Here is a 23,693-nt window from a genome sequence, read left to right as displayed (position 1 = left end):
AGAGCCAGGCTTGCACCTCTCTGCTTTGCAGCCTTGGATCCAAAGTTCTCCCCAGCTTTCAGAAAAGGCTCCATGTTGCCACACCACTTTGAGCGGAGCAAGGGACCTCTGCGCTCATTTTGTAATGCATGAAGCCCCGAGGGAGACTTTGCTGAAATCCACATTTCACATTTCGCTCCCGTGGGAATGAGAAACCTACTTATACTCGCAACTGAACTGCAGAAAAACGTGAGTGACAAAAATAAGACTTTGCACCTGCAGTGTTTTCTTTTTTTAATTTACTTTATTTTTATTTATTTATTTGAGAGAGCCAGAGAGGGAGAAAGAGAGAGAATGGGCATGCCAGGGCCTTTGGCCACTGCAAAGGAACTGCAGACACAAACACCACCTTTTGCACCTGACTTATGTGGATCCTGGGGAATTGAACCTAGGCTCTTTGGCTTCCAAGGCAAGCGCCTTCCAAGCCATCTCTGGAGCCCTGCAGTGTTTGTTCTTGTTACTGGAAATTGAACCGAGGACTTTGCACATACTAGGCAAGCATTCTACCACTGGGCTACATACATCTCTGGCCTTAATTTATTTTCCTTCTTTTTATTTTATTTTTATTTCTGTTTTTTAATTTTTTTTCAGATAAGATCTCTCTGTAGCCTAGGCTGACCTGCAATTCATTTAAGGCATGTGCCACCATGCCCAGCTTTTAATTTTTTGTTTTGTTTTCTGAGGTTGACCTGGAATTCATTATGTAGTCTCAGGGTGGCCTTGAACTCACGGCAATCCTCCTACCTATGCCTCCCAAATGTTGGGATTAAAGGCATGTGGCATGCAGTGACCTCTGGGATGACTCAAAAGGCACCATAGTGCTGAGAAGTGACAGGAATGCTCAGCACTGAAACACCTCTATCACACTTCCAAGGCTCAGGGAACATCATTCAGTCCAGTCACAAGAGTTCCAATGCACTTTGCTCAGACAAATGTTTGAAACTTAGATATTCCCAGAATCATCCATTAGTTGAAAATGGATGCAAATTTGGGACACATGGTTTAATTTCTCCCAGGATAATGGACGATGGCTTGATGAAGGATAGAGAAGACAAATTCTAGTGTTGCCTTCCTACCTCTGGTGTTAGGGATTTAACCCAGGGCACTGGGGGTACTAAGTACCTGTATGTGCTACTGCTGAGCTACATCCCCAGCCTTATATTTTGAGATAATGAGGTAAAATACAATTCAGAGCCAGGTCTGGTGACACAGTTCTGTCATCTCACTCGGGAGGCTGAGGCAGGAAGACTGTAAGTTCAAGGCCTGCCTGGACTACAGCATGAGTAGAAAGCCAACCTGGAGAAGTTATTAAGACCTTGTTGCAAAATAAAAGGTAAAAACGTGTTGCTCAGTTGGTAGAATGCTTGCCTAACACACACAAAGCCCTAGATTACATCCCCAGCCAATTGTGCCTGTGGGTGTAACACCTCTACTCAGGAGGTGGAGGCCTACTGCAGGTTCTAAAATATTTTTTTCCAGGTAGGGTCTTGCTCTGGCCCAAGCTGACCTGGAATTCACTCTGTAGTCTCAGGGTGGCCTCGAACTCACGGCGATCCTCCTAACTTTGCCTCCCGGCGTGGTGGTTCACGCCTTTAATCCCAGCACTCGGGAGGCAGAGGTAGGAGGATCGCCGTGAGTTCGAGGCCACCCTGAGAGTGAATTCCAGGTCAGCCTGAACTAGAGTGAGACCCTACCTCGAAAAGCCAAAATAATAATAATAGTTATTATTATTCTGAAATCACAATATAGTCAAGAACCTGTATACATTTTTTAGTAATTTTACAAGCAGGTGCTTTTAGTTGCTAAGCCATCTCTCCAGCCCCTTTTGAAGTAGTTTTGAAGTAAGTATAAGAAGATAAGATGTGGGCTAGAGAGATGGCTTAGCGGTTAAGGTCTTGCCTGTGAAGCCTAAGGACCCCAGTTCGAGGCTTGATTCCCTAGGACCCACGTTAGCCAGATGCACAGGGGGCGCATGTGTCTGGAGTTCATTTGCAGTGGCTGGATGCCCTAGTGGGCCCATTCTCTCTCTCTCTAACTGCTTCTTTCTCTCTGTGTCTGTCTGTCATTTGCAAATAAATAAATAAAAATTTTTTAAAAAGAAGATAAGATGTTAAACATTAAGTATCTATACCTCAGTTTAAATAGTAATGGCGTTGGGCATGGTGGCGCACGCCTTTAATCCCAGCACTCGGGAGGCAGAGGTAGGAGGGTTGCCATGAGTTCAAGGCCACCCTGAGACTCTATAGTGAATTCCAGGTCAGCCTGGGCTGGAGTGAGACCCTACCTCGAAAAAACCGAAAATAAAATAAATAGTAATGGGGATATATATATACATATATTGGTGTTTTGATTTTTCTTGGTAGGGTCTTGGTCTAGCCTAGGATGACCTGGAATTCACTATGTAGTCTCAGGCTGGCCTCAAACTCATAGCATTCCTACTACCTCTGCCTCCCCAAATGCTGGGATTAAAGGCATGTACCACCATGCCCAGCGTAATTGGGAATTATATTTCAACATGAAAAAGAAACCCAAGTAGAATAGTGTGAATGACTAGAAGAGTTTTTTTATGCTATCATTCATACTTCATAGACTTATTAAATAGAGCTCAGATATTAGTTTGAACAAAATCAGCTTTTGAAGGTATTCTTATCCAAATCACACCTGTACTAATACTTTTTGGCATGAGGTGGCAATGTAGTAGACAGTTCATTTAGGGCACACATTAAAAAAGGGAGGTGGGGGCTGGAGAGATTGCTTAGTGGTTAAGGCACATGCCTGTGAAGCCTAAGGATCCAGGTTTGACTCTTGAGGTCCCACATAAGCCAAATGCACATGGTGGTGTCTGTGTCTGGAGTTCGTTTGCAGTGGCTGGAAGCTCTGGAATGCCCATTCTCACTCTCTCCCCCTCTCTCTCTGACTCTAATAAATAAAAATAAATAAATCTTTAAAAAAAGAAGCGCTGGATAGATGGCTTAGCGATTAAGCCACAAAGCCAAAGGACCTCGGTTTGATTCCCCAGAACCCACACACACCAGATGCACAAGGTGGTGCCTGTGTCTGGAGTTCCTTTGCAGTGGCTGGAGGCCCTGGTGCGCCCATTCTCTCTCTCTCTCTTTTTCTTTTTTCCTCTCTCTCTGCATGTCTGCCTCTTTCTTTCGCTCTCTCAAATAAATAAATAAAAAATTAAGGGCTGGAGGGATGGCTTAGTGGTTAAGGCATTTGCCTGCAAAGCCAAAGGACCTAGAATCAATTCCCCAGGACCCATGTTAGCCAGACGTACACGTCTGGAGTTTGTTTGCAGTGGCTGGAGGCCCTGCTGCACCATTTTTTCTCTCTCTCTCCCTCTTTCTCTGTCAAATAAATAATAATATATTTTTAAAAATTAAAAAAACAGGGCTGAAGATATGGCTTAGTGTGAAGCCTAACAGCCCAGGTTCAATTTTCCAGGTCCTACGTAAGCTAGATGCACAAGGTGACACATGCATCTGGAGTTTGTTTGCAGTGGCTAGAGGCCCTAGCGTGCCCATTCTCCTTCTTTGTCTCTCTCTCAAAACTAGACTAAACTAAACTAAAATAGCAGGGTAGCACGGTAGCATACATGCCTTTAATTATAGCACTCAAGAGGCAGAGGTAGGAGGATTGCTATGAGTTCAAGGCCACCATGAGACTACACAATGAATTCCAGGTCAGCCTGGGCTAGAGTGGAAACCCTACCTCCAAGACCCATTAAATAAATAAATTAAAAGATAAATGAAACAAGGTTGAGCATGAGGATGTCATTCAGTGGCAGAACATATGCTTAGCAAGGCCTAGGTTACGTTGCAGCATCCCTCTCCACCCTTCCCCCGCACACACACCAGAATCATTGAAGACCAAGAAGCTTCTGGGGCTACTTTAGAATAAAGGATGTGACAATGAAATTCAAAGTGTGACTATGTATGTGATCCTAGGCCAGTAGTAGAATGTTAGTGATATGGCTAGAAAATCTAGGGCTGGGGTGTACCTTGGTATAGACTATTTGCCTAGAATGAATAAGGTTCCAATCCCTAGCTTTGAAAAACAAAAAGTAAATGTATAGATTAGACAGTATGTCAACATTCAGTTCTTGTTGTTGACATTGGTTATGCAAGATGTTTACATTTGGGGAACCTGTGTAAAGGACATGGGAACTCTGCACTATTTCTGCAAATTCTGGTGAGTCTGAAATAATTTCAAAATGAAAAGTTTATTGGGCTGGAGAGATGGCTTAGGTGCTTGCCTGCAAAGCCAAAGGACTCAGGTTCGATTCCCCAGGACCCATGTAAGCCAGATACACAAGATGTTACATGTACCTGCCTGTAGTTTGTTTGCAGTAGCTGGAGGCCCTGGTGCACCTATTCTCTCTCTCAAATAAATAAAAATCAAATATTTTAAAACCTGGAAAAGTTAAACTAATAAGCTAGTTTCAAGCTGGTAAAAATGAGGCTTTAGAATGTTGCTTAGTGGTAGAATAGATGCTTAGCATGTGTGAGGCCCTAAGCGTCAGTAATCCTAAAACTACTTGGGAAGTGGTGTCAGGAATCTCAGGAGTTAAAAGCTGGCCTGAGCTATAGGAGACCATGTCTCAAAAAGAGGTGTGGGGCTGATGAGATGGCTCAAGAGGCAAGAAGAACTGCTGCATAGGCATGAGGACCTGAGTTCAATCCCAATACCCATGTAAAAAGCTAGAAGTGGTCACACATATAACCTCAGTGCTAAGGAGGATAAGACAGGGTCATTGGGGTTCATTGGTCAGCAAGTCTAACTGAAAAAACAGTGAGCTACAGGTTCAGTGAAAGACTCTCACGGAAACAAGGCAGAAGAAAGATAAGAAGAGGAACCTGATATTCTGCTCTGTCTTCTGCACACACACATATGCATGGGGCAAGTGCATATGTGCGCGTGCATACGTCACACACACACAATTTAAAAATCTTTATGTTTGCCGGGAGTGGTGGTACACGCCTTTAATCCCAGCACTTGGGAGGCAGAGGTAGGAGGATCGCTGTGAGTTCGAGGTCACCCTGAGACAACATAGTGAATTCCAGGTCAGCCTGGGCTAGAGTGAGACCTTACCTCAAAAAAGCAAGCAAACAAACAAACAAAAAAATCTTTATGTTGGGCAAGGTGGTTCACACCTTTAACCCCAGCACTTGGGAGGCAGAGGTAGGAAGAACCCTGTGAGTTTGAGGCCAGCCTGAGACCTGACCTCAACAAAACCAAAACAGAACAAAGCCTGCCAGCAGAAAGCAAATTGATAACCATGGTTTTTCAGAGTTCTCCAGAGAAAAGTTAATGGGAGGTGTATAAACTCACAAACATTTGAAGGAATTAGGTCAAAATTTTAGAGGCTTGGTAAAACCAAAATTGTAGGCCAACAGGCTGAAAACCCAGACACGAGTTGTAGTTTGATAATCCCAGCATTAAGGAAGCTCAGGCAGATGACTGCTATGAGTTCAAAGCCAGCCTGAACTACAGAGAGAGTTTCAGGTTAGCCTGGGCTACATAGTGAGATTCTGTCACAAACACCAACCAACCAACCCAACAAAAAAACAAACAAACAAGCTATAGTTTAACAGCTGTGGATAAGGTTCAGTGGTTAAAGGAGCTTGCTTGCAAAGCATGAACACCTGGGTTCAATTTCCCAGTACTCACATAGGGCCAGATGCAGAGTGGTGCATGCATTTGGAGTCTGCAGCAGCAAAAGTTCTTGTTCTGTCTCTCTCTCTCCCTCCCCCTCCTCATAAACAAATTAATTAATTAAAAAAGAGAGTTGTAGTTTGATTCCAAAGGCAGTCTGCTGGCAGAACATCAGGCCAGGAGGTCAATCTTTATTCTATTATAGGCTTCAGCTAATTTGATTATAAATTACCACACTTAGAGGGCAATTTACTTTCTTCAAGTACAATAACATATATATATAATTTTCGAGGTAGGGTCTCACTGGAGCTCAGGCTAACCTGGAATTTACTATGTAGTCTCAGGGTGGCCTCGAACTCAAGGCGATCCTCCTACCTCTGTCTCCCAAGTGCTGGGATTAAAGGCGTGTGCCACCACGTCCACCTACTTATATGTTTTTTGATATTTTATTTTTATTTATCTATTTGACAAAGAGGAAGAGAGGGAGAAAGATAAAATGGGCATTCCAGGGCTCCAGGCACTGCAAACGAACTCCAGACATGAGTGCCCCCTTGTGTATCTGGCTTACGTGGGTCCTGGGGAATCGAACCTCAGTCCTTTGGCTTTACAGAGAAATGCCTTAACTGCTAAGCCATCCCTTCAGCCCCAGTAACTTATACATTAATCTCATCTAAAACACAAGTTTACAGACTCATCCAGAATGACTGGGCATGGTGGCACTTGCCTGTAATCAACAGCACTTGATAGGTTGAGGCAGGAGGAACATGAGTTGAAAGCTACCTGCACTACAGAGTGAGTTCAAGGACAGCCTGGAGAACTTTGTGAGACCATGTCAAAATAAAAACTTAAGATGAAAAAAATAATAAAATCATAAGGCTGGAGAGATGACTTAGCAGTTAAGGCACTTGTCTGCAAAGCCAAAGGACCTAGGTTTAGAATCCCCAGTACCCACATAAAGGTGAATGCACAAGATAGCACATGAGTCTGGAGCTCAGCACCTGAAGGAAAACACCCCAGCAGGGGGTCCCCCACGCTCTGCCCAGATATGGCGACACCCCAAATCACTCACGAGAAGCGGTCTTGATGCAAACTGCAAGAGGATTTTATTCCAAGCGCGCTGGGGCCCACAGTCGTACACCTCACGGGGGTAGAGGACTGCAGAGCCTCGAATGCAGGAACAGGACAGTTTTTATAGGGTTTCTAACAAAGCCTGTGCATTAGACCAATCATTTTTTTAATATCAGGAGCCCGCAGGGTGCAAGCCAGTCAGTTTGTGCCACCCCATAATTTCTGAGCCAATTAGTTTAATTTGTTCAAGCCCCTCATGGACCAATCATTCTCTTATGACCTTGGTGGTCAGCATTTGTGCAGGTCCTTGGGTGGGAGTAGCAGAGTGTGGTACCAGTCTCCTATGACCTTGAAGGTCAGCCTTTGCGCAATTCCTTAGGTGGGGGTAGCAGAGAGTGGTATCAGCCTCCTATGACCTTGGTGGTCTGAGGCAGGCTGCTACAGCTTATGGTGCCAGCTACTAAGGCTTACAGTGTGGGCTATTAAGCCTTATAGTGTAAGGCATATAGTGCAGGCTATTTACAGAAACCAAATAAGTGGTTCACTTCATTACTCATTTCCCACCCTTGAGGGCTATCATTTCCCATCCTTGAGGGCTATCTCATGCCCTTTTTACCTAGTTTTATATTAGGAGCGGGCTCTGATATAATGAGAAGAGGGATTCTTCACTTGCTTCCAACAGAGAGTAAAGCCTGGAGTTTGAGGTATACAGGGAGCCCGCTTAAGCTCCCCTTGGAGCATGATAGTATTTCTGAGCTTCTGAATTCTTGGGCCTTTCACACCCACATAGATGCACAAGGTGGTGCATGAGCCTGAAGTTCATTTGCAGTGGCTACATACCCTGGCACAACAATTCTCTGGTGCGCGCTCACTTTTTTTTTTTTTTTTTGAGGTAGGGTAGGGTCTCACTCTAGCCCAGGCTGACCTAGAATTCACTATGTAGTCTCAGGGTGGTCCTGAAGCCACGGTGATCTTCCTACCTCTGACTCCCACGTGCTGGGATTAAAGGCATGTACCATCATGCCCGGCTCATTCCCTGTCTCTTAAATAAGTAACCAAATAAAAATTTAAAAACGTAATAAAGGGGGCCGGAGAGGTGGCTTCGAGTTTAAGGCACTTGACTGCAGAAGCCTCAGGACCCAGGTTCGATTCTACAGAACTCATGTAAACCAGACGCACAAGGTGGTGCGTGCGTCTGGAGTACTTTGCAGTGGTTAAAGGCCCTGGTGCGCCCATTCTCTTTCTAATAAATAAATTAAAATAAAGCTTAAAACAATTTTTTTAAAGGCATGAGCAACCGTGGCCATACACACATTGCACTTTCTACCTGGAATTGCATTTCATCTTCCCTGGTCTTAAAAAACGCCAAGATACAGAGAAAGGGTGCTTTTCACGTCCGCACAGGATTTACCGCCATCTAGTTTACACAGTCAAGGGGATAAAATAAAGGTAGGGATCCGGAAGAGCATCTTAAGAGGGTGCAGGAACAATCCGCAGCCTACATCATGGGACCAGAGGCCTCCAGCAGAGAGAATTCCACACTTCCGGTCACGCGCACACGCGCGGAGAGGTCACTGCATCCCTCACACCCGGGCCCTGAAGGCCCTGAGCGCAAAGCAGGGCACGGAAACAGCTTCCTTTCAATCCTTAGGCCTGTAATCCACGAGCACACACACACACACTCACACACACACACCCCCCAAAAAAAATGGGCCTCAGCGACACCGGAACCTTTAGAGTCAGAGTCCAAACTCCCGGGGAACAGATTTCTCTGGTGCGCACTGACGCCGCAACCTGGCGTGAGGAGCCCGGGGCCTTGGGTGACGTACAGCTGACTGATCCAATGAGCGAGTGCCGGCTGAGTCAGGTTCCAATAGCGGTGCGGCGTAAGCACGCTGGGGGCGGGCCATGTGCGCCAGACTTTTCCAGAAGAGCCGAGCTGTGCCTCTCGGACCACGTTGAGCGAGTCTTGTGCTTAAGTTGGCGCGTTGTTTTCTTCCTTTGCGTTTGGTGGGCGGCTATGTCGGCGGTGAAGACCCTAAATCCTAAGGCCGAGGTGGCCCGAGCGCACGCGGCGCTGGCGGTGAACATCAGCGCAGCTCGGGGGCTGCAGGACGTGCTGAGGACCAACTTAGGGCCTAAGGGCACCATGAAGATGTAAGACGCGGCCGGTGAGCGGGTGGGGCGGGCATGGCGGGCCGGGGGTCCGCCACTTCCGGGCTCTGCTCGCCATTGCGGGTTTCTTTCCGGGCTTCTGGGTCCGGACAGTTTTCTGAACAGAGCCCCTCTGCCTCAGCTTTTTCCGTCTCGGTCTTGCAGCGTCCCCGAGAACAAAGCTGCCCGCGTTTGCGCCCACCCTCCCCAGGCACTCACCGCACCTATTTTCTCCTGAGGGAGTGGGGGCGCGCACGCTATCTTTAGGATTACATAAACCATCCCTGTGGTCGCGGTGTCCTAGGATGGCAGTAGGCCGGCCCACTTAAGAATGAGAGGAGACTGAACGAGATCGAGTTTAGGGGTGTGCCAGGGATCCCTGCAAAACGAACTCAAGACGCATGCGTTTTCATCTGGCTTAACGAGGGCACTCGGGAATTGAACCTAGGATCGCAGGCAAGAGCCTTAATCACTAAGCCATCACTCCAGCCTTAATTCCTTTCTTAATTTGTTATTATTATAGTTTTTGGGTTTTCGAGGTAGGGTCTCACTCTACCCCAGGCTGACCTGGAATTAATTCACTGTGTAGTCTCAAGGTGGCCTCGAACTCACGGCTTATCCTCCTACCTCGGCCTCCCAAGTGCTGGGATTAAAGGCGTGCGCCACCATGCCCAGCAATTTTTTTATAAAATGGGTTTCGTCGTGAAAATTTGATACATAGATCATTTTACTTTGCTTTTATCTCGGACATTGTCCTCTATTGTTCCCCTTTCCCTGTGGACCTTTTCCTCCCTTTCATAAGATGTTTTTGTATTTTTGAGTCCTGGTTGACTAGGCTAGGTTGACCTGGAAGTGAATATGGCCCTAGGCTGGCCTCCAACTAATGGTGATCCTCCTATCAGCCTCCAGAGTGCTTGGGGTTATAAATCCTCATGTTGCCCCCCCCCCCTCCAAAGTAGGGTCTCGCTCATGTCCAGGCTGACCTGGAATTGTATTATCAGGGTGGCCTCGTACCCCTAACTAGTGCTGGGACTAAAGACATGCACCACTATGCCCAACTGAAATTCTTAATTTGGTCTTTGTTGGAAAAAGTCATTATTTTTATCAGTTTCTGCTCTTTAAACAGGCTTGTTTCTGGTGCTGGAGATATCAAGCTTACTAAAGATGGCAATGTGCTGCTTCATGAAATGGTGAGAGGCTGCCTTGAGGATCACAAAGATCCCTGACTTTCTGTAGTAGGAATCTTTATCATGTTCTTTCTCAAGGTGGGGAAAATTAGATTCATAGCTTTCAGACTATAAACTGAGAAATTACAGATGATTGACACAGTACAGTGGATTTTTTTTTCCACCAAGTAGGGGGGGGGGTCTCACGCTAGCCCAGGCTGATCTGCAATTTACTATGTAGTCTCAGGGTGGCCTCGAACTCGTGACTAAACAACTACCTCGGGGGTTAAAGGCGTGCGCTACCATGCCTGGCTACAGTTACTGTTTCTGAGGCAGTTCTTCACTGTGTGTATCTCAGGCTGGCCTCTAGCTCATGATACTCCTGCCTGTCACCAGATTTGCTTGGATTTTAGGCCAGAGCCATCTTGCCTAGCATGTATGTTACCCAGCAATACCAGAGATCAAAAATAATTTGTTGACAAGAGTTCCTGTTTTACTCAACTCTCAAAACCTAGCAGTTCAAACCCCAGGAAAAAACTGACTTGTATCTTGTTCTCTTGAGTTGAGAATAAAATTTGGGGTCTTGACAATGGTATGCCATGCCATCTTCATGCAGATTTTTTGTTTTTCAAGATAGTATCCTACCTCTCCCTTCAGAGTGCTGGGATTAAAGGTATGCCACCATGCCCGGCTAGCACATATTTTGAGTTAAAGGTAGCTAGCCTAGAATACAGAGTTTATAATCATATTTAATATAGAAATTTTACCATGTATGTACCTAATAAGCACAAAATTAATAGACTTTTGGGATTTATTTATTTATTTGAGAGACTGAAAGGCAGATACAGAGAAAGAAGACAGGCATGCCAGGGCCTCTAGCCACTGCAAATGAATTCCAGACGCATGTGCCAACTGCACCTGGTTTACGTGGGTCCTGAGGAATCAAACCCCAGTCCTTTGGCTTTGTAGGCAAACACCTTAACCACGAAGCCATCCTTCCAGCCTGTCTTTGTTTTTTTGAGGTAGGGTCTCCCTTTAGCACAGGCTGATGTGGAATGAATTCACTATGTACTCTCAGGGTGGACTTGAACTCACAGCAATCCTTCTCCCTCTGGTGCTGGAATTAAAGGTGTGCACCACCACATCTGGCTCAGAAAATGTTTTGATCATCATGTTGATGTACAGAATTGCATAGCAGTTAGTCAAAGCAATATATCAAGTAGAATGTTGCGTTTAAAGAGGACTGTGATAGAGTTTACTTGAAGTACAGCTAAGTCATTTAATTTCTTTTTCTATTCTCAGCAAATTCAACACCCAACTGCCTCCTTAATAGCAAAAGTAGCCACAGCCCAGGATGACATAACTGGTGATGGTACTACTTCAAATGTTCTCATCATTGGAGAGCTGCTGAAGCAGGCAGATCTCTACATTTCTGAGGTACATTTGTGCAGTGTTTATCTAGGGGTCATTGCTAGAAATTGATGTGTTAATTGCAAGCTAATGTTAATATTAAAATGTGGAGATAAGGGCACCTAATTCTGAGATTCTGTCTTTATCCCGGTCTGACAAAGTTGAAATCCAGCATATTTATAAGGAAAAATCCAACTAGATAAAAATGTTTGCATGTACGACATAGGAGTCCCTTTATTATTTATTTTGGTTTCTTGAGGTGGAGTTTTGCCCTAGTTCAGTCTTACCTGGAATTCACTATGTAGTTTCAGGGTGACCTCAAACTCACAGTGATCCACCTACCTCTGCCTTCTAAGCGCTGGGACTAAAGGTGTGCACTACCATGCTCGGCTCCTAGTTTTTTGATTTTAAATTTTGTGAATTAATTCTAGACTACCTGTAGAAAGATGTGATGTAAATTTTATTTATTTATTTTTGGTTTTGGGGGTAGGGTCTCACTCTAGCCCAGGCTGACCGGGAATTCACTCTATAATCTCAGGGCGGCCTGGAACTGGTGGTAGTCCTTTTACCTCTGCCTCCTAAGTGCTGGAATTAAAGGCATGTGCCACCATGCCCAGCATGATGTTTATATTGATTGTGGTTTTAGGAGCCAGTTTGGGTTTTAGTATTCTCATTAGTTTGCACAGTGAACACCCAAGTGTGCTTTATAGTGCTCTTGGCCTTGACTCTGTGCTAGAGTAATGTCTGTTCTTTTCCTCTGCATTGAAAGGAGTACTGTATCCTTTTAAATGTATTCAAAAAATCAGTACATCACGTTGCTTTAATTGTATAATAAATAATGTGATTCAGAATTCCCGTAGTTAACCTGATTTTCCATAAACTATTAATTGCATCTAGTTGAAAACACATGGGTTAATGGATGTTTTGTATTAGGGTCTTCATCCCAGAATAATCACTGAAGGTTTTGAAGCTGCAAAGGAAAAGGCCCTTCAAATTTTGGAACAAATTAAAGTGAGCAAAGAGATGGATAGGGAAACACTTGTAGATGTGGCCAGAACATCTCTACGAACTAAAGTTCATGCTGAACTTGCAGATGTATTAACAGAGGTATGTCTTCAATGTGTAGTATATGTGGTTTACTACACTTGGGGAATCTTAGCAGGTCTACATGCCAGGTCTTCCACTGTCATAGGCTGAAATACATGGCTTATTCTTTTCCTAATCTATGACTCCAGAAGATAAAATAAGGAAATGAACAATTTGTTGAACAAGTTGAAGCTTTTATAAAGCATCTAGCAATGAGTATTTTTAAAATTCTTTACATTTATTGGAACTAATTATTCAAGTATGGAATATATAATAATAAAATCAGGCTAGCATTTTTTGTCCTTGGACACTTGTTTGTTTTGGGAACCTTCAAATTACTGTACTAATCTCTTTTTTGAGGTAGGATCTAGGCGGGGGAGGGGGCTGGAGAGATGGCTTAGTAGTTAGGGTGCTTGCCTGCAAAGCCTAAGGACCTATATTTGAATCTCCAGGTCTCACATATCCAGACACACAGTGACAAGCATACAGTGTCGCACATGTGCATAAGGGGGTGCATGTGTGCAGAGTTTGTTTGCAGCTGATGAAGTCCCTGGTGCACTCATTCTCTGCCTCTCTCTCAAATAATAAAAAAGTAAAATATTAGAGGGATGTTTGTTTGTTTTTAGGGATATAAGTTATGAGACTAACAAGCTGCCTGCTTCAGTAAGGAGGCACCTTGATTGGATCCTTTTAAAATTCCAGTGTTTTAACTTTTGCAAGTTAATTCATACAATGCTTCTTATAGGCTGTCGTGGACTCCATTTTGGCCATTAAAAAAAAAGATGAACCTATTGACCTCTTCATGGTTGAAATCATGGAGATGAAACATAAATCTGAAACTGATACAAGGTCAGTGCACAATGTTTTAAATATTTTATTTTTATTTATTTAACTTACTTGAGGGAAAGAGAGAATGGCACGCCAGGGCCTCCAGCTGCTGTGAACAAATTCCAGGTGCATGCTCCCCCTGTGCATCAGGTTTATGTGGGCCCTGGGGAATTGAACCTGGGTCCTTTGGCTTTGCAGGCAAGTGCCTTAACTGCTAAGCCATCCTTCCAGGCATGTTTTGAAGTTTTTAGCACTTGGGAGGCAGAGATAGGATTGCCATGAGTTCGAGGTCACCCTGAGCTAGAGAGAGATCCTACCTTGGAAAACAAACAAAAAATATTTTTGGTTTTTGAGGTAGAGTCTCACTCTAGCCCAGGCTAATCTGGAACTCATTCTGTTGTTCCAGGCTGGCCTCAAACATCATAGCGATCAATCCTCCTACCTCTGTTTTCCAAGTGCTGTCATTAAAGGCATGCACCACCATGCCCAGTGCTTTGAAATATTTTGTTCTTCCGAGCTGTACTCTCACTCCTGGAACTCTTGTGTTGAGAAATTGTAGATGCTTAGTACAGTGTCGTTTTTAGCAGATTTATTTCTATGGATAAACATAAGTTTATATTGAATAAATTATTAGGTATGACATTAGGGTCTCACTGTAACCCAGGCTGACCTGGAATTCACTATGTAGTCTCAGGGTGGCCTCAAACTCATATCAATCCACCTACCTCTGCCTCCAGAGTGATGCGATTAAAGGCATCGCACAACTACGCCTGGTTAGTAACACACCCTTGAACTGGAGGGAATGTGGTTGTGGTCAATGATTCAGAAAAGTGATTTTGCACTTAGTGAAATGTTTACACATTTCTCTTTTAAAAGTTAGTAGCAGGGCTGGAGAGATGGCTTAGCGGTTAAGTGCTTGCTTGCCTGTGAAGCCTAAAGACCCTGGTTCAAGGCTCGATCCCCCAAGACCCACATTAGCCAGATGAAGAAGGGGGCACACGCATCTGGAGTTAGTTTGCAGTGGTTAGAGGCCCTGGCACGCCCATTCTCTTTCTCTGTGTCACTGTCAAATAAATAAATAAAAAGAAGCAAAAAGAAAAGGTAGTAACATTTGACAAACTACAAAGTCATCTGTAAAAGATGAGGATACTTTTCTTTGGGTGTTCTCATGTCCTACAACATTGCATCTACACACTTAACCTCCCTAGGGTATTACTGGAAGGTTCTGTTCAAATAATACTAGAAATGAGTATATAGGTGTGAAAATTGTCAGCATAACACTGTTAGTTTTTTTAACATGTTAGGCTCCTGTCTTAAAAATAAATAGCAATATCAACTTTTATGTTTTTACAGCTTAATTAGAGGACTTGTATTGGATCATGGAGCACGGCATCCTGACATGAAGAAAAGAGTAGAGAACGCATACATCCTCACATGCAATGTGTCATTAGAGTATGAGAAAACGTGAGTTTATGGCTCCTTCAAAATGGGATGGATGTCCCCCCACGCCCCAAGGTAGGGTCTCACTCTGGCCCAGGCTGACCTGGAATTCACTGTGTAGTCTCAGGGTGGCCTTGAACTCACAGCGATCCTCCTACCTCTGCCTCCCAAGTGCTGGGATTAAAGGCGTGCACCATCACCCCTGGCAAGGGATGGATGTTTTAAAGCAACTTACAGTTCAACATTCATTTTCCCCACTCCAAGGACAGAAATGCCTCAGTTTAGAATGAGGCAAAAAGTAAACATGGGAGCTGGGTGGTACAGACACTAAGCTCAGTGGTTGGGCCCTTAGTGAGAATGTACAAAGTCAAGTTCAATCCTCTTCCCTACCCCATGCCATAAACAAATATGGAAGTTTACCCCATTGTCTATCTTTTCTAGAGAAGTGAATTCGGGCTTTTTTTACAAGAGTGCAGAGGAAAGAGAAAAGCTAGTAAGAGCTGAAAGAAAATTCATTGAAGATAGAGTTAAAAAAATAATAGAACTGAAAAAGAAAGTCTGTGGTGATTCAGATAAAGGATTTGTTGTTATTAATCAAAAGGTGAGTGAAAATGTATAGACCAAAAATCTTGTTGGTTTTTTTTTTAAGTTAAAAGCTATTAAAATTAGTTTTTCCTTTTATTACAGGGAATTGACCCCTTCTCCTTAGATGCTCTTGCAAAAGAAGGCATAGTTGCTTTGCGCAGAGCGAAAAGAAGGAATATGGAGAGGTATGGGCAGATTATCCAAAGAGAATTTCACTTACTTTGCAGACTTAGTCCTCTTTCTGTACTGATTGTTACAGTTTTTAAATTTGTGTGTATTATGCTTTCATACAAGTACAAAATGTACTTTGATTATATTCACTCACATCCCCCATTAACCTCTCTGTCCCTCCTTACTGTCCCCACTGATCCTCCTTCCAGGTAGTCTACTAACTTTTTTTTTTCTCAACTAGATTTCATATATTCTTTTACTTTTAATGTGGCAAAATTGACTAGTTTTTTTTTTTTTTTCTGCTGTATAGTTCAAGCAGGCCTTAAACTGTCAACCCTCCTGCCATAGCCTCCCGAGTACTGGGATTGCAGGTGTGCGCCACAATTCCCAGCCACTACTTTATCCACTTCATAAATGTGCAATCCATAATCACTTGACATGGCTAAGCTCTCCTGCTTTTAAGGTCTTAACTCACAGCACAACCTTTCCTTTCTGTGTTCTACCTCTTGGTACTCTGGACTTGCTTTTTTTTTTTTTCTTAGTAAATTGCATTTTAGTCACAAAAATTAAATTTAAAATAATTTTTGTTTTGTCTCTCAAGGTAGGGTCTCATTCTAGCCCAGGCTAACTTGGAATTCAAAGTGCAATTCAGTGGCATCAAATTTCATGCTATGTCATTCTCACTGTCCATCTCAGTTTTGTCAGCTCAAATGAGTTTCTGTAGTGTATTTTATTTAATAAGCCTGTTAATTTGTTGTAATTTATCAGAATCCAACTCTTGTAAGCTAAATGATTGTCCATTGTTTATATGTCTCGTTTTGTCTGTCTATCTGGCCTCAAACTCACAGATCTTCCTACCTCTGCCTCCAGAGTGCTGGGATTCCAACTGGTTTATTTCTTAAGCCATAACATGCATTGTACCTAATTGTTAAGAGGGGCAACATCAAGAGTTCACATAGTGTGCCAGGTATGGCCATACACATGCCAATAATCCCTACACTTGGGAGCTGGAGGCAGTAATATCAAGAGTTTAAGGCCACCTCCTCCTGGGCTCCAAGTGTCTCCCTCTCTTATAAGAAGAAAGGTTAAGGTTATAGAAATACTTTTCCCTAAAAAAACTGATTTTATACTGAATTTTGGCTGGCACGGGAGGTTTTATTAAAAGGATGGTTAAAGGGAAGTTGAGTTTTCAGCTGGATAGTGGCAAGTGGGAAGGCTTAAATAGAAATACATTTACATTTAGCATGTAATTATGAAATTGTTCTGCCTGAAAATTGTTGGAACATCACTGTTAACATTAATTATTTTCCTTAAAATGCTTTAATATTTCAGACTGACTCTTGCATGTGGTGGGGTAGCTCTAAATTCTTTGGATGACCTAAATCCTGACTGTTTGGGATATGCAGGACTTGTGTATGAGTACACATTGGTAAGTGCTTGCTTCATAAAAATAATAGTACTTCTGTTACTTATTCTTTAGTGGAAAATTCAAATTCGAGACCAGATTTTTCATGTTGTGGTGGTCTAAGTGTAATAAATACTTTGGCTTAAAAAATCATTTTGGTTGGGCATGATGGCACACACTTTATTTTTTATTTTTTTTAATTTTTATTAACATTTTCCATGATTATAAAATATATCCCATGGTAATTCCCTCCCTCCCCACCCCCACACTTTCCCATTTGAAATTCCATTCTCCATCATATTACCTCCCCATTACAATCATTGTAATTACCTATATACAATATCAACCTATTAAGTATCCTCCTCCCTTCCTTTCTCTACCCTTTATGTCTCCTTTATAACTTACTGGCCTCTGCTACTAAGTATTTTCATTCTCACGCAGAAGCCCAGTCATCTGTAGCTAGGATCCACATATGAGAGAGAACATGTGGCGCTTGGCTTTCTGGGCCTGGGTTACCTCACTTAGTATAACACTTTCCAGGTCCATCCATTTTTCTGCAAATTTCATAACTTCATTTTTCTTTACCGCTTAGTATAACTCCATTGCATAAATGATGGCACACACTTTAATCCCAGCACTCTGGAGGCTGAGGTAGGATCACTGAGTTCAAGGTCAGCTGGAGACTACATAGTGAATTCCAGGTCAACCTGGGCTAGGATGAGGCCCTACCTTTAAAAGAAAAAAAAAAAAACTTACTTTGGGGCTGGAGAGATGGTTTAGTGGTTAAGATGTTTGCCTGCAAAGCCATAGGACCCTGGTTCAATTCCCCTAAGACTCACGTAAGCCAAATGTAGAAGGGGGCTATTCTCTCCCTCCCCCTCAAAAAAATGAATAAAATGTATTTTAAAAATCATTTTGTAAATGTGTGTTCTCCCCCCCCAAAAAAAAAAATCTTATAAAGAAAAAAAAAATTCTTCCAACAATAAACTGTTTTTGAATACACCTCTTCTGCACACAGGGAGAAGAGAAATTCACCTTTATTGAGAAATGTAACAATCCCCGTTCTGTCACATTATTGATCAAAGGACCAAATAAGCACACACTCAATCAGATCAAGGATGCAATAAGAGATGGCTTGAGGGCTGTCAAAAATGCCATTGATGATGGTAAGAACCTTACTGTTTTAAGTGGAACTCTTAAGTCAAAATAGCATGGCTGAATACTGTGTTCTTTAGTCAGTAATTTACACAGCCAGACACCATGCAAAAGTAAAGTCTTCCTTTTAAAATGAATGATGATATATTTGGTTGTTTTTTATGGTGTATCATCATTAATTAAAAGCAAGTACACTGCTTTCCTGAGTATTGGTAAGCTGGAAGTCAGCCTTGATGAAGCTCTCTGTGGCATTAGAGATCTTGATTCTTGCTGTCTTAATCGCCTTGTGCTGAGAACAGAAACCATCTACATACATGCTGATGAGTTGTTTCTGGGGCTGGGCTGCCTTATGACATGGATACAAACATTTCTACCATTTTATATACTTGTAAATGTGGCATCAGTAAAATGGTTATCTCAGAGGATACAGTCTGCTTTCAAACTGAGATGTACTTTATTCCAGTGGATTTTCGCTGTGACTCTCAGACCATCTTGGAGAAAGCAGTTTGTACTGATGATGAAATAAAAATTTGAACCAAATCCCTTTATGGACAACATTGAAACAAGGCCAAACGACTTAGGATTATTAATTTTTTTTTAATGCTTTAACCGCTAAGCCATCTCTCCAGTGCTCTTATGATATCTTTTAACTCAGTATGGGTGTCTGAAGAATCAGACTGATATCCTTTTCAGGTGAACCTTGTCTGTTGCCATGTTTTACTTAAATCTGCCAGTGCTCTTTCTAGAACTTTTTTGGTTTTCCTTTTTGGTTTTTTGAGGTAGGGTCTCACACTAGTCCAGGCTGACCTGGAATTCACTATGTAGTCTCAGGGTGGCCTTGAACTCACAGTGATCTCCGACCTCTGCCTCCCGAGTGCTGGGATTAAAGGTGTGTACCACCATGCCTGGCTACTTTTTTGGTTTTTCAGGGTAGGGTTTCATTCTAGCCCAAGCTAACCTGGAATTCACTAAGTAGTTTCAGGGTGACCTCAAGCTCAGGCCATCTTCCTACCTTTGCCTCCTGGGTGCTGGGATTAGACATAGGCCACCATGCCCACCTTCATTTTGTTGTTTGATGTTAATTAATTCGTTGTATTGCAGTTTACTAATTCTGTGAGCTGGGGATGTTGCCCAGCGATGCACCACTTGTCAACACACCAGGCCCTGGCTTCCATTCTATGACTGTAAAACATAATGCTGTAGGTGAATAATTGTGGTCATAGTAAGTTTGTAAGAAATAGTACGTGTGCTTTGACCTTATGGGCTCTATACAGTTTCGTTTTCTAATAACTCAGTGTTTCTCCTTGCTGCCCACCCAACAGGCTGTGTGGTTCCAGGTGCTGGTGCTGTAGAAGTGGCGATAGCAGAAGCCCTGATTAAATATAAGCCCAGTGTGAAGGGCAGGGCCCAGCTTGGAGTCCAGGCATTTGCGGATGCACTACTCATTATTCCCAAGGTCTGAATACTTAAGTCACTTTTTCTTTTAAAGCAGGGTCTTCTTTAGCTCAGGCTGGGCCTCAAACTCAACAGTAATACTCCTGTTAGCCATCACCAGTGCTGGGGTTAAAGGTATGTGTCACCAGGCCAAGCTAACTACATCAAAACAAATAAATGGACCTTTTTGATAGTGTAAGTTTTTTTTTTTTTTATAATGTGGATTTTTTTGTGTTTTGTTTTTCGAGGTAGGGTCTCACTGTAGCTCAGGCTGACCTGCAATTCACTATGTAGTCTTAGGGTGGCCTCAAACTCAACAGCGATCCTCCTACCTCTGCCTCCCGGGTGCTGGGATTAAAAGTGCACCATCACGCCTGACTTTATAATGTGGATTTTTGATGTTTTATCACCGATTCTGGAGTTATCCTTCTGTCATATTAGAGTATTTTGTTTCTCTGGGAGTGTGGACTATTTTAGTGTTTGCATTCAGCCTTTGTGCACAGCCCACTACTGGGCCAGGCAGGGCTGCGTGGGTAGGATCATTGAGTTATTATTTTCATTGGGGTTGTTCTTGAACACAATCATGCTTTTGCTTTGTGTTAGCATTCTTTATGTTCAACAGAGGGTATGCTTTACTTCAGCCAGTTCTTTTTGTTTTTTGAGGTAGGCTCTCGCTCTAGGCCCAGGCTGACCTGGAATTCACTATATAGTCTTAGGGTGGCCTTAAATTCACAGTGATCCTCCTACCTCTGCTTTCCAAGTGCTGGGATTAAAGGTGTGCGCCACCATGTCCAGCTGAGATTTTACTTCTCAATTTGTATTTTTTTCATCTTTTCACAAATTTGTTTACTTTAGGTTCTTGCACAGAACTCTGGTTTTGACCTTCAGGAAACATTAGTTAAAATGAAAGCTGAACATACAGAAACTGGTCAGCTTGTAGGTGTGGACTTAAACACAGGTGAGAGAATGCATCTATTTGTATAGATACTATACAATACTATATTGTATACACAGTTGTATAGATACTATACTATAGATAAGGTGAAGATAGGAAACATGAGAAAAGGGGAGCAACGTCTTGGTGTGTTGTTGTTTGTTTGGGTAAATGTGTTACAGAACCCTGGGTTCTGGGTTGAGATATACTGTGGTAGACAAATGAAAGTGACTAAGTCATATATTTCAAGTATAGGGTTGGTGCTACAATTTCCAGAGTACAGACTTGTCGATACAGCTGAGTAGTGATGTACAATTGTCACTATCCGTGTATGAAACTCCAATTTTTAAAAAAATATATTTTGGGCTGGAGAGATGGCTCTACCTGTCTTTCTCTCTCTCTGTCTGTCGCTCTCAAATAAATAAATAAAAAATTAAAATATATATATATATTTTATTTACTTATTTGAGAGAGAGAGAATGGGCACGCCAGGGCTTCCAGCCACTGCAAAAGAACTCCAGATGCATGCGTCCCCTTGTGCATCTTGCATATGTGGGTCCTGGAGAATCGAACCAGGATCCTTTGGCTTTGCATGCAAATGCCGTAACTGCTAAGCCATCTCTCCAGCCCTGTTTTCTATTTCAGATTAGCAAGGGTTCCTTAACAAAATTAAGGCTCCCTTTTAAACAGCATCTGATAATGTTGACTTTCAGATTTGGGTACTTACAGGTGAACCGATGGTGGCAGCAGATGTAGGTGTGTGGGATAATTACTGTGTGAAGAAACAGCTGCTTCATTCCTGGTAAGCCTGGGAATATGAAGGCTAAAATGCTGCTCAGTCTTCTATGGAAATTTCCTGGTTGTTACTCCTCCTCCCTCCCTAAAATGTTAACAACTTAAGCATAGAGACTAAGCCAACCAGTTGTTAGTTGTTGTTCATGCCTGGGTTGTCTGATTCCCCCCTCCCCCCCTTTCCTTTCAGCACTGTGATTGCTACCAACATTCTCCTGGTTGATGAGATCATGCGAGCTGGAATGTCATCTCTGAAAGGCTGAATCGGAATCTCTTGTAGAAATGGCCATTTTTGTGCAAGCTTCAAGTGACTTTCAGAGGAATTTTCTTCCCTTATGAAAAAAAGAATACTTGGAATCTGTTTAAATTATACTGTAAAATCATAACTATGGTATTTTTTTTTTTATTGCACTGAGTGTACACACAAAGTCCTTTTTACCCGGTGAACAAGTTTTGTTTTAGCTGCAATGATTAAAAAATGTACATGTTAAATTGGCATGCTGTCTACCTTGTTTCTTAACTGTTCCTTGAAGAATTGTACTGTTAATTTTTTGAACCCAGCTGTGGTGGTACACACCTGTAATCCCAGCACTTTGGACATAAACACAGGAGTTTTAAGCCAATTTGGGCTATAATGATACCTTGAAAAAACAATTTTATTCTTGGGGGTGTATTTTAAATTTTAGCCAACTGCCCTGTTAACATCTGAATGTAATGCTAACATGAGACATAACTGATAACATAAAGTTTTGAAAACATCTATAATAAATTTTTGAGTGAAATTGTGTCAATTAGATTTGATATGGTTTTGAAATAGTTGCTAAAATACAGTCAGAGCTGGGGAGGTGGCTCCATGTTACAGGCACTTGTGGAAAGTTGATGGCAAAGATGTGTGTATGTCTGGCATTTGCATTGCAAGAGACTAATATGCCTGTACACACGTGAAAATAAACAGTTTTTGAACCCATGTGTTCTCAGCAGTTAAAGGTGCTTGCTTCCAAAGCTTAACAGCCCAGGTTTAATTCCTCAGTATCCAATTAAAGCCTGGTGCACAAAGTGATGCATAAGTCTAGAGTTCATTTGCAGTGACAAGATTTTTTTTTTTTAATTTTTTTTTATTTGAGAGCGACAGACACAGAAAGACATATAGAGGGAGAGAGAGAGAATGGGCGCGCCAGGGCTTCCAGCCTCTGCAAACGAACTCCAGACGCGAACTCCAGACGCGTGCGCCCCGACAAGATTTTTTTGAGGTTGAGTCTGACTCAACTCAGGTTGACCTGGACCTCAAATCACAGTTGGCCTGGGACTCGTAAAGTCATGTGCCACCACACCTGGCTTCAAAATACCAGGGATAAAAAGGTTTGGAGAAATAGCAAGTGGGCCAGACATGGTGGCACACACCTTCAAGCAATCCTAGCATTCCAGAGACCTAGGTAGGAGGCCAGCCTGGGAGTGCAGGATAAATTCTAGGTCAGCCTGGGCTAGAGCTATACCCTACTTCAAAAAAAATATAAGTCGGGCTGGAAAGGTGGCTTAGCGTTTAAGTGCTTGCCTGTGAAGCCTAAGGATCCCGGTTCAAGGCTCGATTCCCCAGGATCCACGTTAGCCAGATAGATGCACAAGGGGGCGCACGGGTCTGGAGTTAGTCTGCAGTGGCTGGAGATCCTGGCACGCCCATTCTCATCCCCCCCCACAAATAGATAAAAAATAAATTAAAAAATATATGTCAGGTTTAGTGGCACATGTCTTTTAATCCCAGCACTGAGACTGGAGACCAAACTAAGGGAAACTATCAACCTTGGGTGGAATTTCTTGAAGGGGGAAAACAGCTTCTCCAAAGACTTCCTGATGAAATAAACCTGAACAACTCATGATTATTTTATTGCTGTTTTGTGGTGGTAGTGTCTCACTGGAGCCCACACTTATCTGGAATTGACTAATCTCAGGGTAGCCTCAAACTCACAGCTATCCTACCTCCGTCTCCTGAGTGCTGAGAATAAAGGCATATGCTACCATGCCTAGTTCATGATCGATCATCTTGTCTGATGCAAACTGTTTTACCCTGACTTCCCTTTGCTTTGGCTACTTGAGTCTAAATAAAAGGTGTGAGTAGTCAATGGGAAAAGCGCTCAAACTCATCTCCTTGACTCTCCATGAAATCATATTTTGCCTGTGGTGTGTTCATTTCACGTTTTTTCAAACACCGCTGGACGGTGTACAACATGAGACTACATAATTCCAGGTCAGCCTGGTTTACAGTGAAACTACCCTGAAAAATAAAATGAAAATAAGAGCCAGGCATGGTGACGCACACCTTTAATCCCAATAGCGGTGTGTAGTGACACATGCCTTTAAATACTAGCACTGG

General features: G+C 42.8%; 1 protein-coding gene and 2 non-coding genes across 4 annotated transcripts; all 3 read left to right on the top strand.

Annotated features, from left to right (window-relative positions):
• The first annotated feature begins 134 nt into the window (after nt 1–134).
• Nucleotides 135–22,107, top strand: Cct6a (chaperonin containing TCP1 subunit 6A). 2 transcript variants are annotated; one of them, XM_045144100.1, is made up of 14 exons: nt 135–228; nt 10,046–10,109; nt 11,388–11,522; nt 12,429–12,602; nt 13,327–13,430; nt 14,763–14,873; nt 15,291–15,450; nt 15,537–15,619; nt 16,938–17,034; nt 18,029–18,176; nt 19,488–19,621; nt 20,455–20,557; nt 21,263–21,335; nt 21,516–22,107. In XM_045144100.1, exons 2-14 carry the CDS (start codon nt 10,107–10,109, stop codon nt 21,586–21,588), a joined length of 1,398 nt encoding a protein of 465 aa, XP_045000035.1. In that variant the 5' UTR covers nt 135–228; nt 10,046–10,106; the 3' UTR covers nt 21,589–22,107. The 2 variants fall into 2 exon arrangements, with proteins under 2 accessions (XP_045000035.1, XP_045000034.1); XM_045144099.1 differs by lacking the exon at nt 135–228 and adding an exon at nt 8,684–8,922.
• LOC123459139 lies at nt 12,174–12,308 on the top strand. The gene has a single exon (XR_006636048.1). It is a non-coding gene; the product is annotated as a small nucleolar RNA SNORA22 (small nucleolar RNA).
• On the top strand, nt 18,220–18,362 carry LOC123459131. The gene has a single exon (XR_006636042.1). It is a non-coding gene; the product is annotated as a small nucleolar RNA SNORA15 (small nucleolar RNA).
• Nucleotides 22,108–23,693: the final 1,586 nt, after the last annotated feature.

Source organism: Jaculus jaculus, chromosome 2 (genome assembly GCF_020740685.1).
Source record: "Jaculus jaculus isolate mJacJac1 chromosome 2, mJacJac1.mat.Y.cur, whole genome shotgun sequence".
Lineage (NCBI taxonomy): Eukaryota > Metazoa > Chordata > Mammalia > Rodentia > Dipodidae > Jaculus > Jaculus jaculus.
Note: the sequence above shows the minus strand (reverse complement) of the source record. Positions and strands in the feature narration are given on the sequence as shown.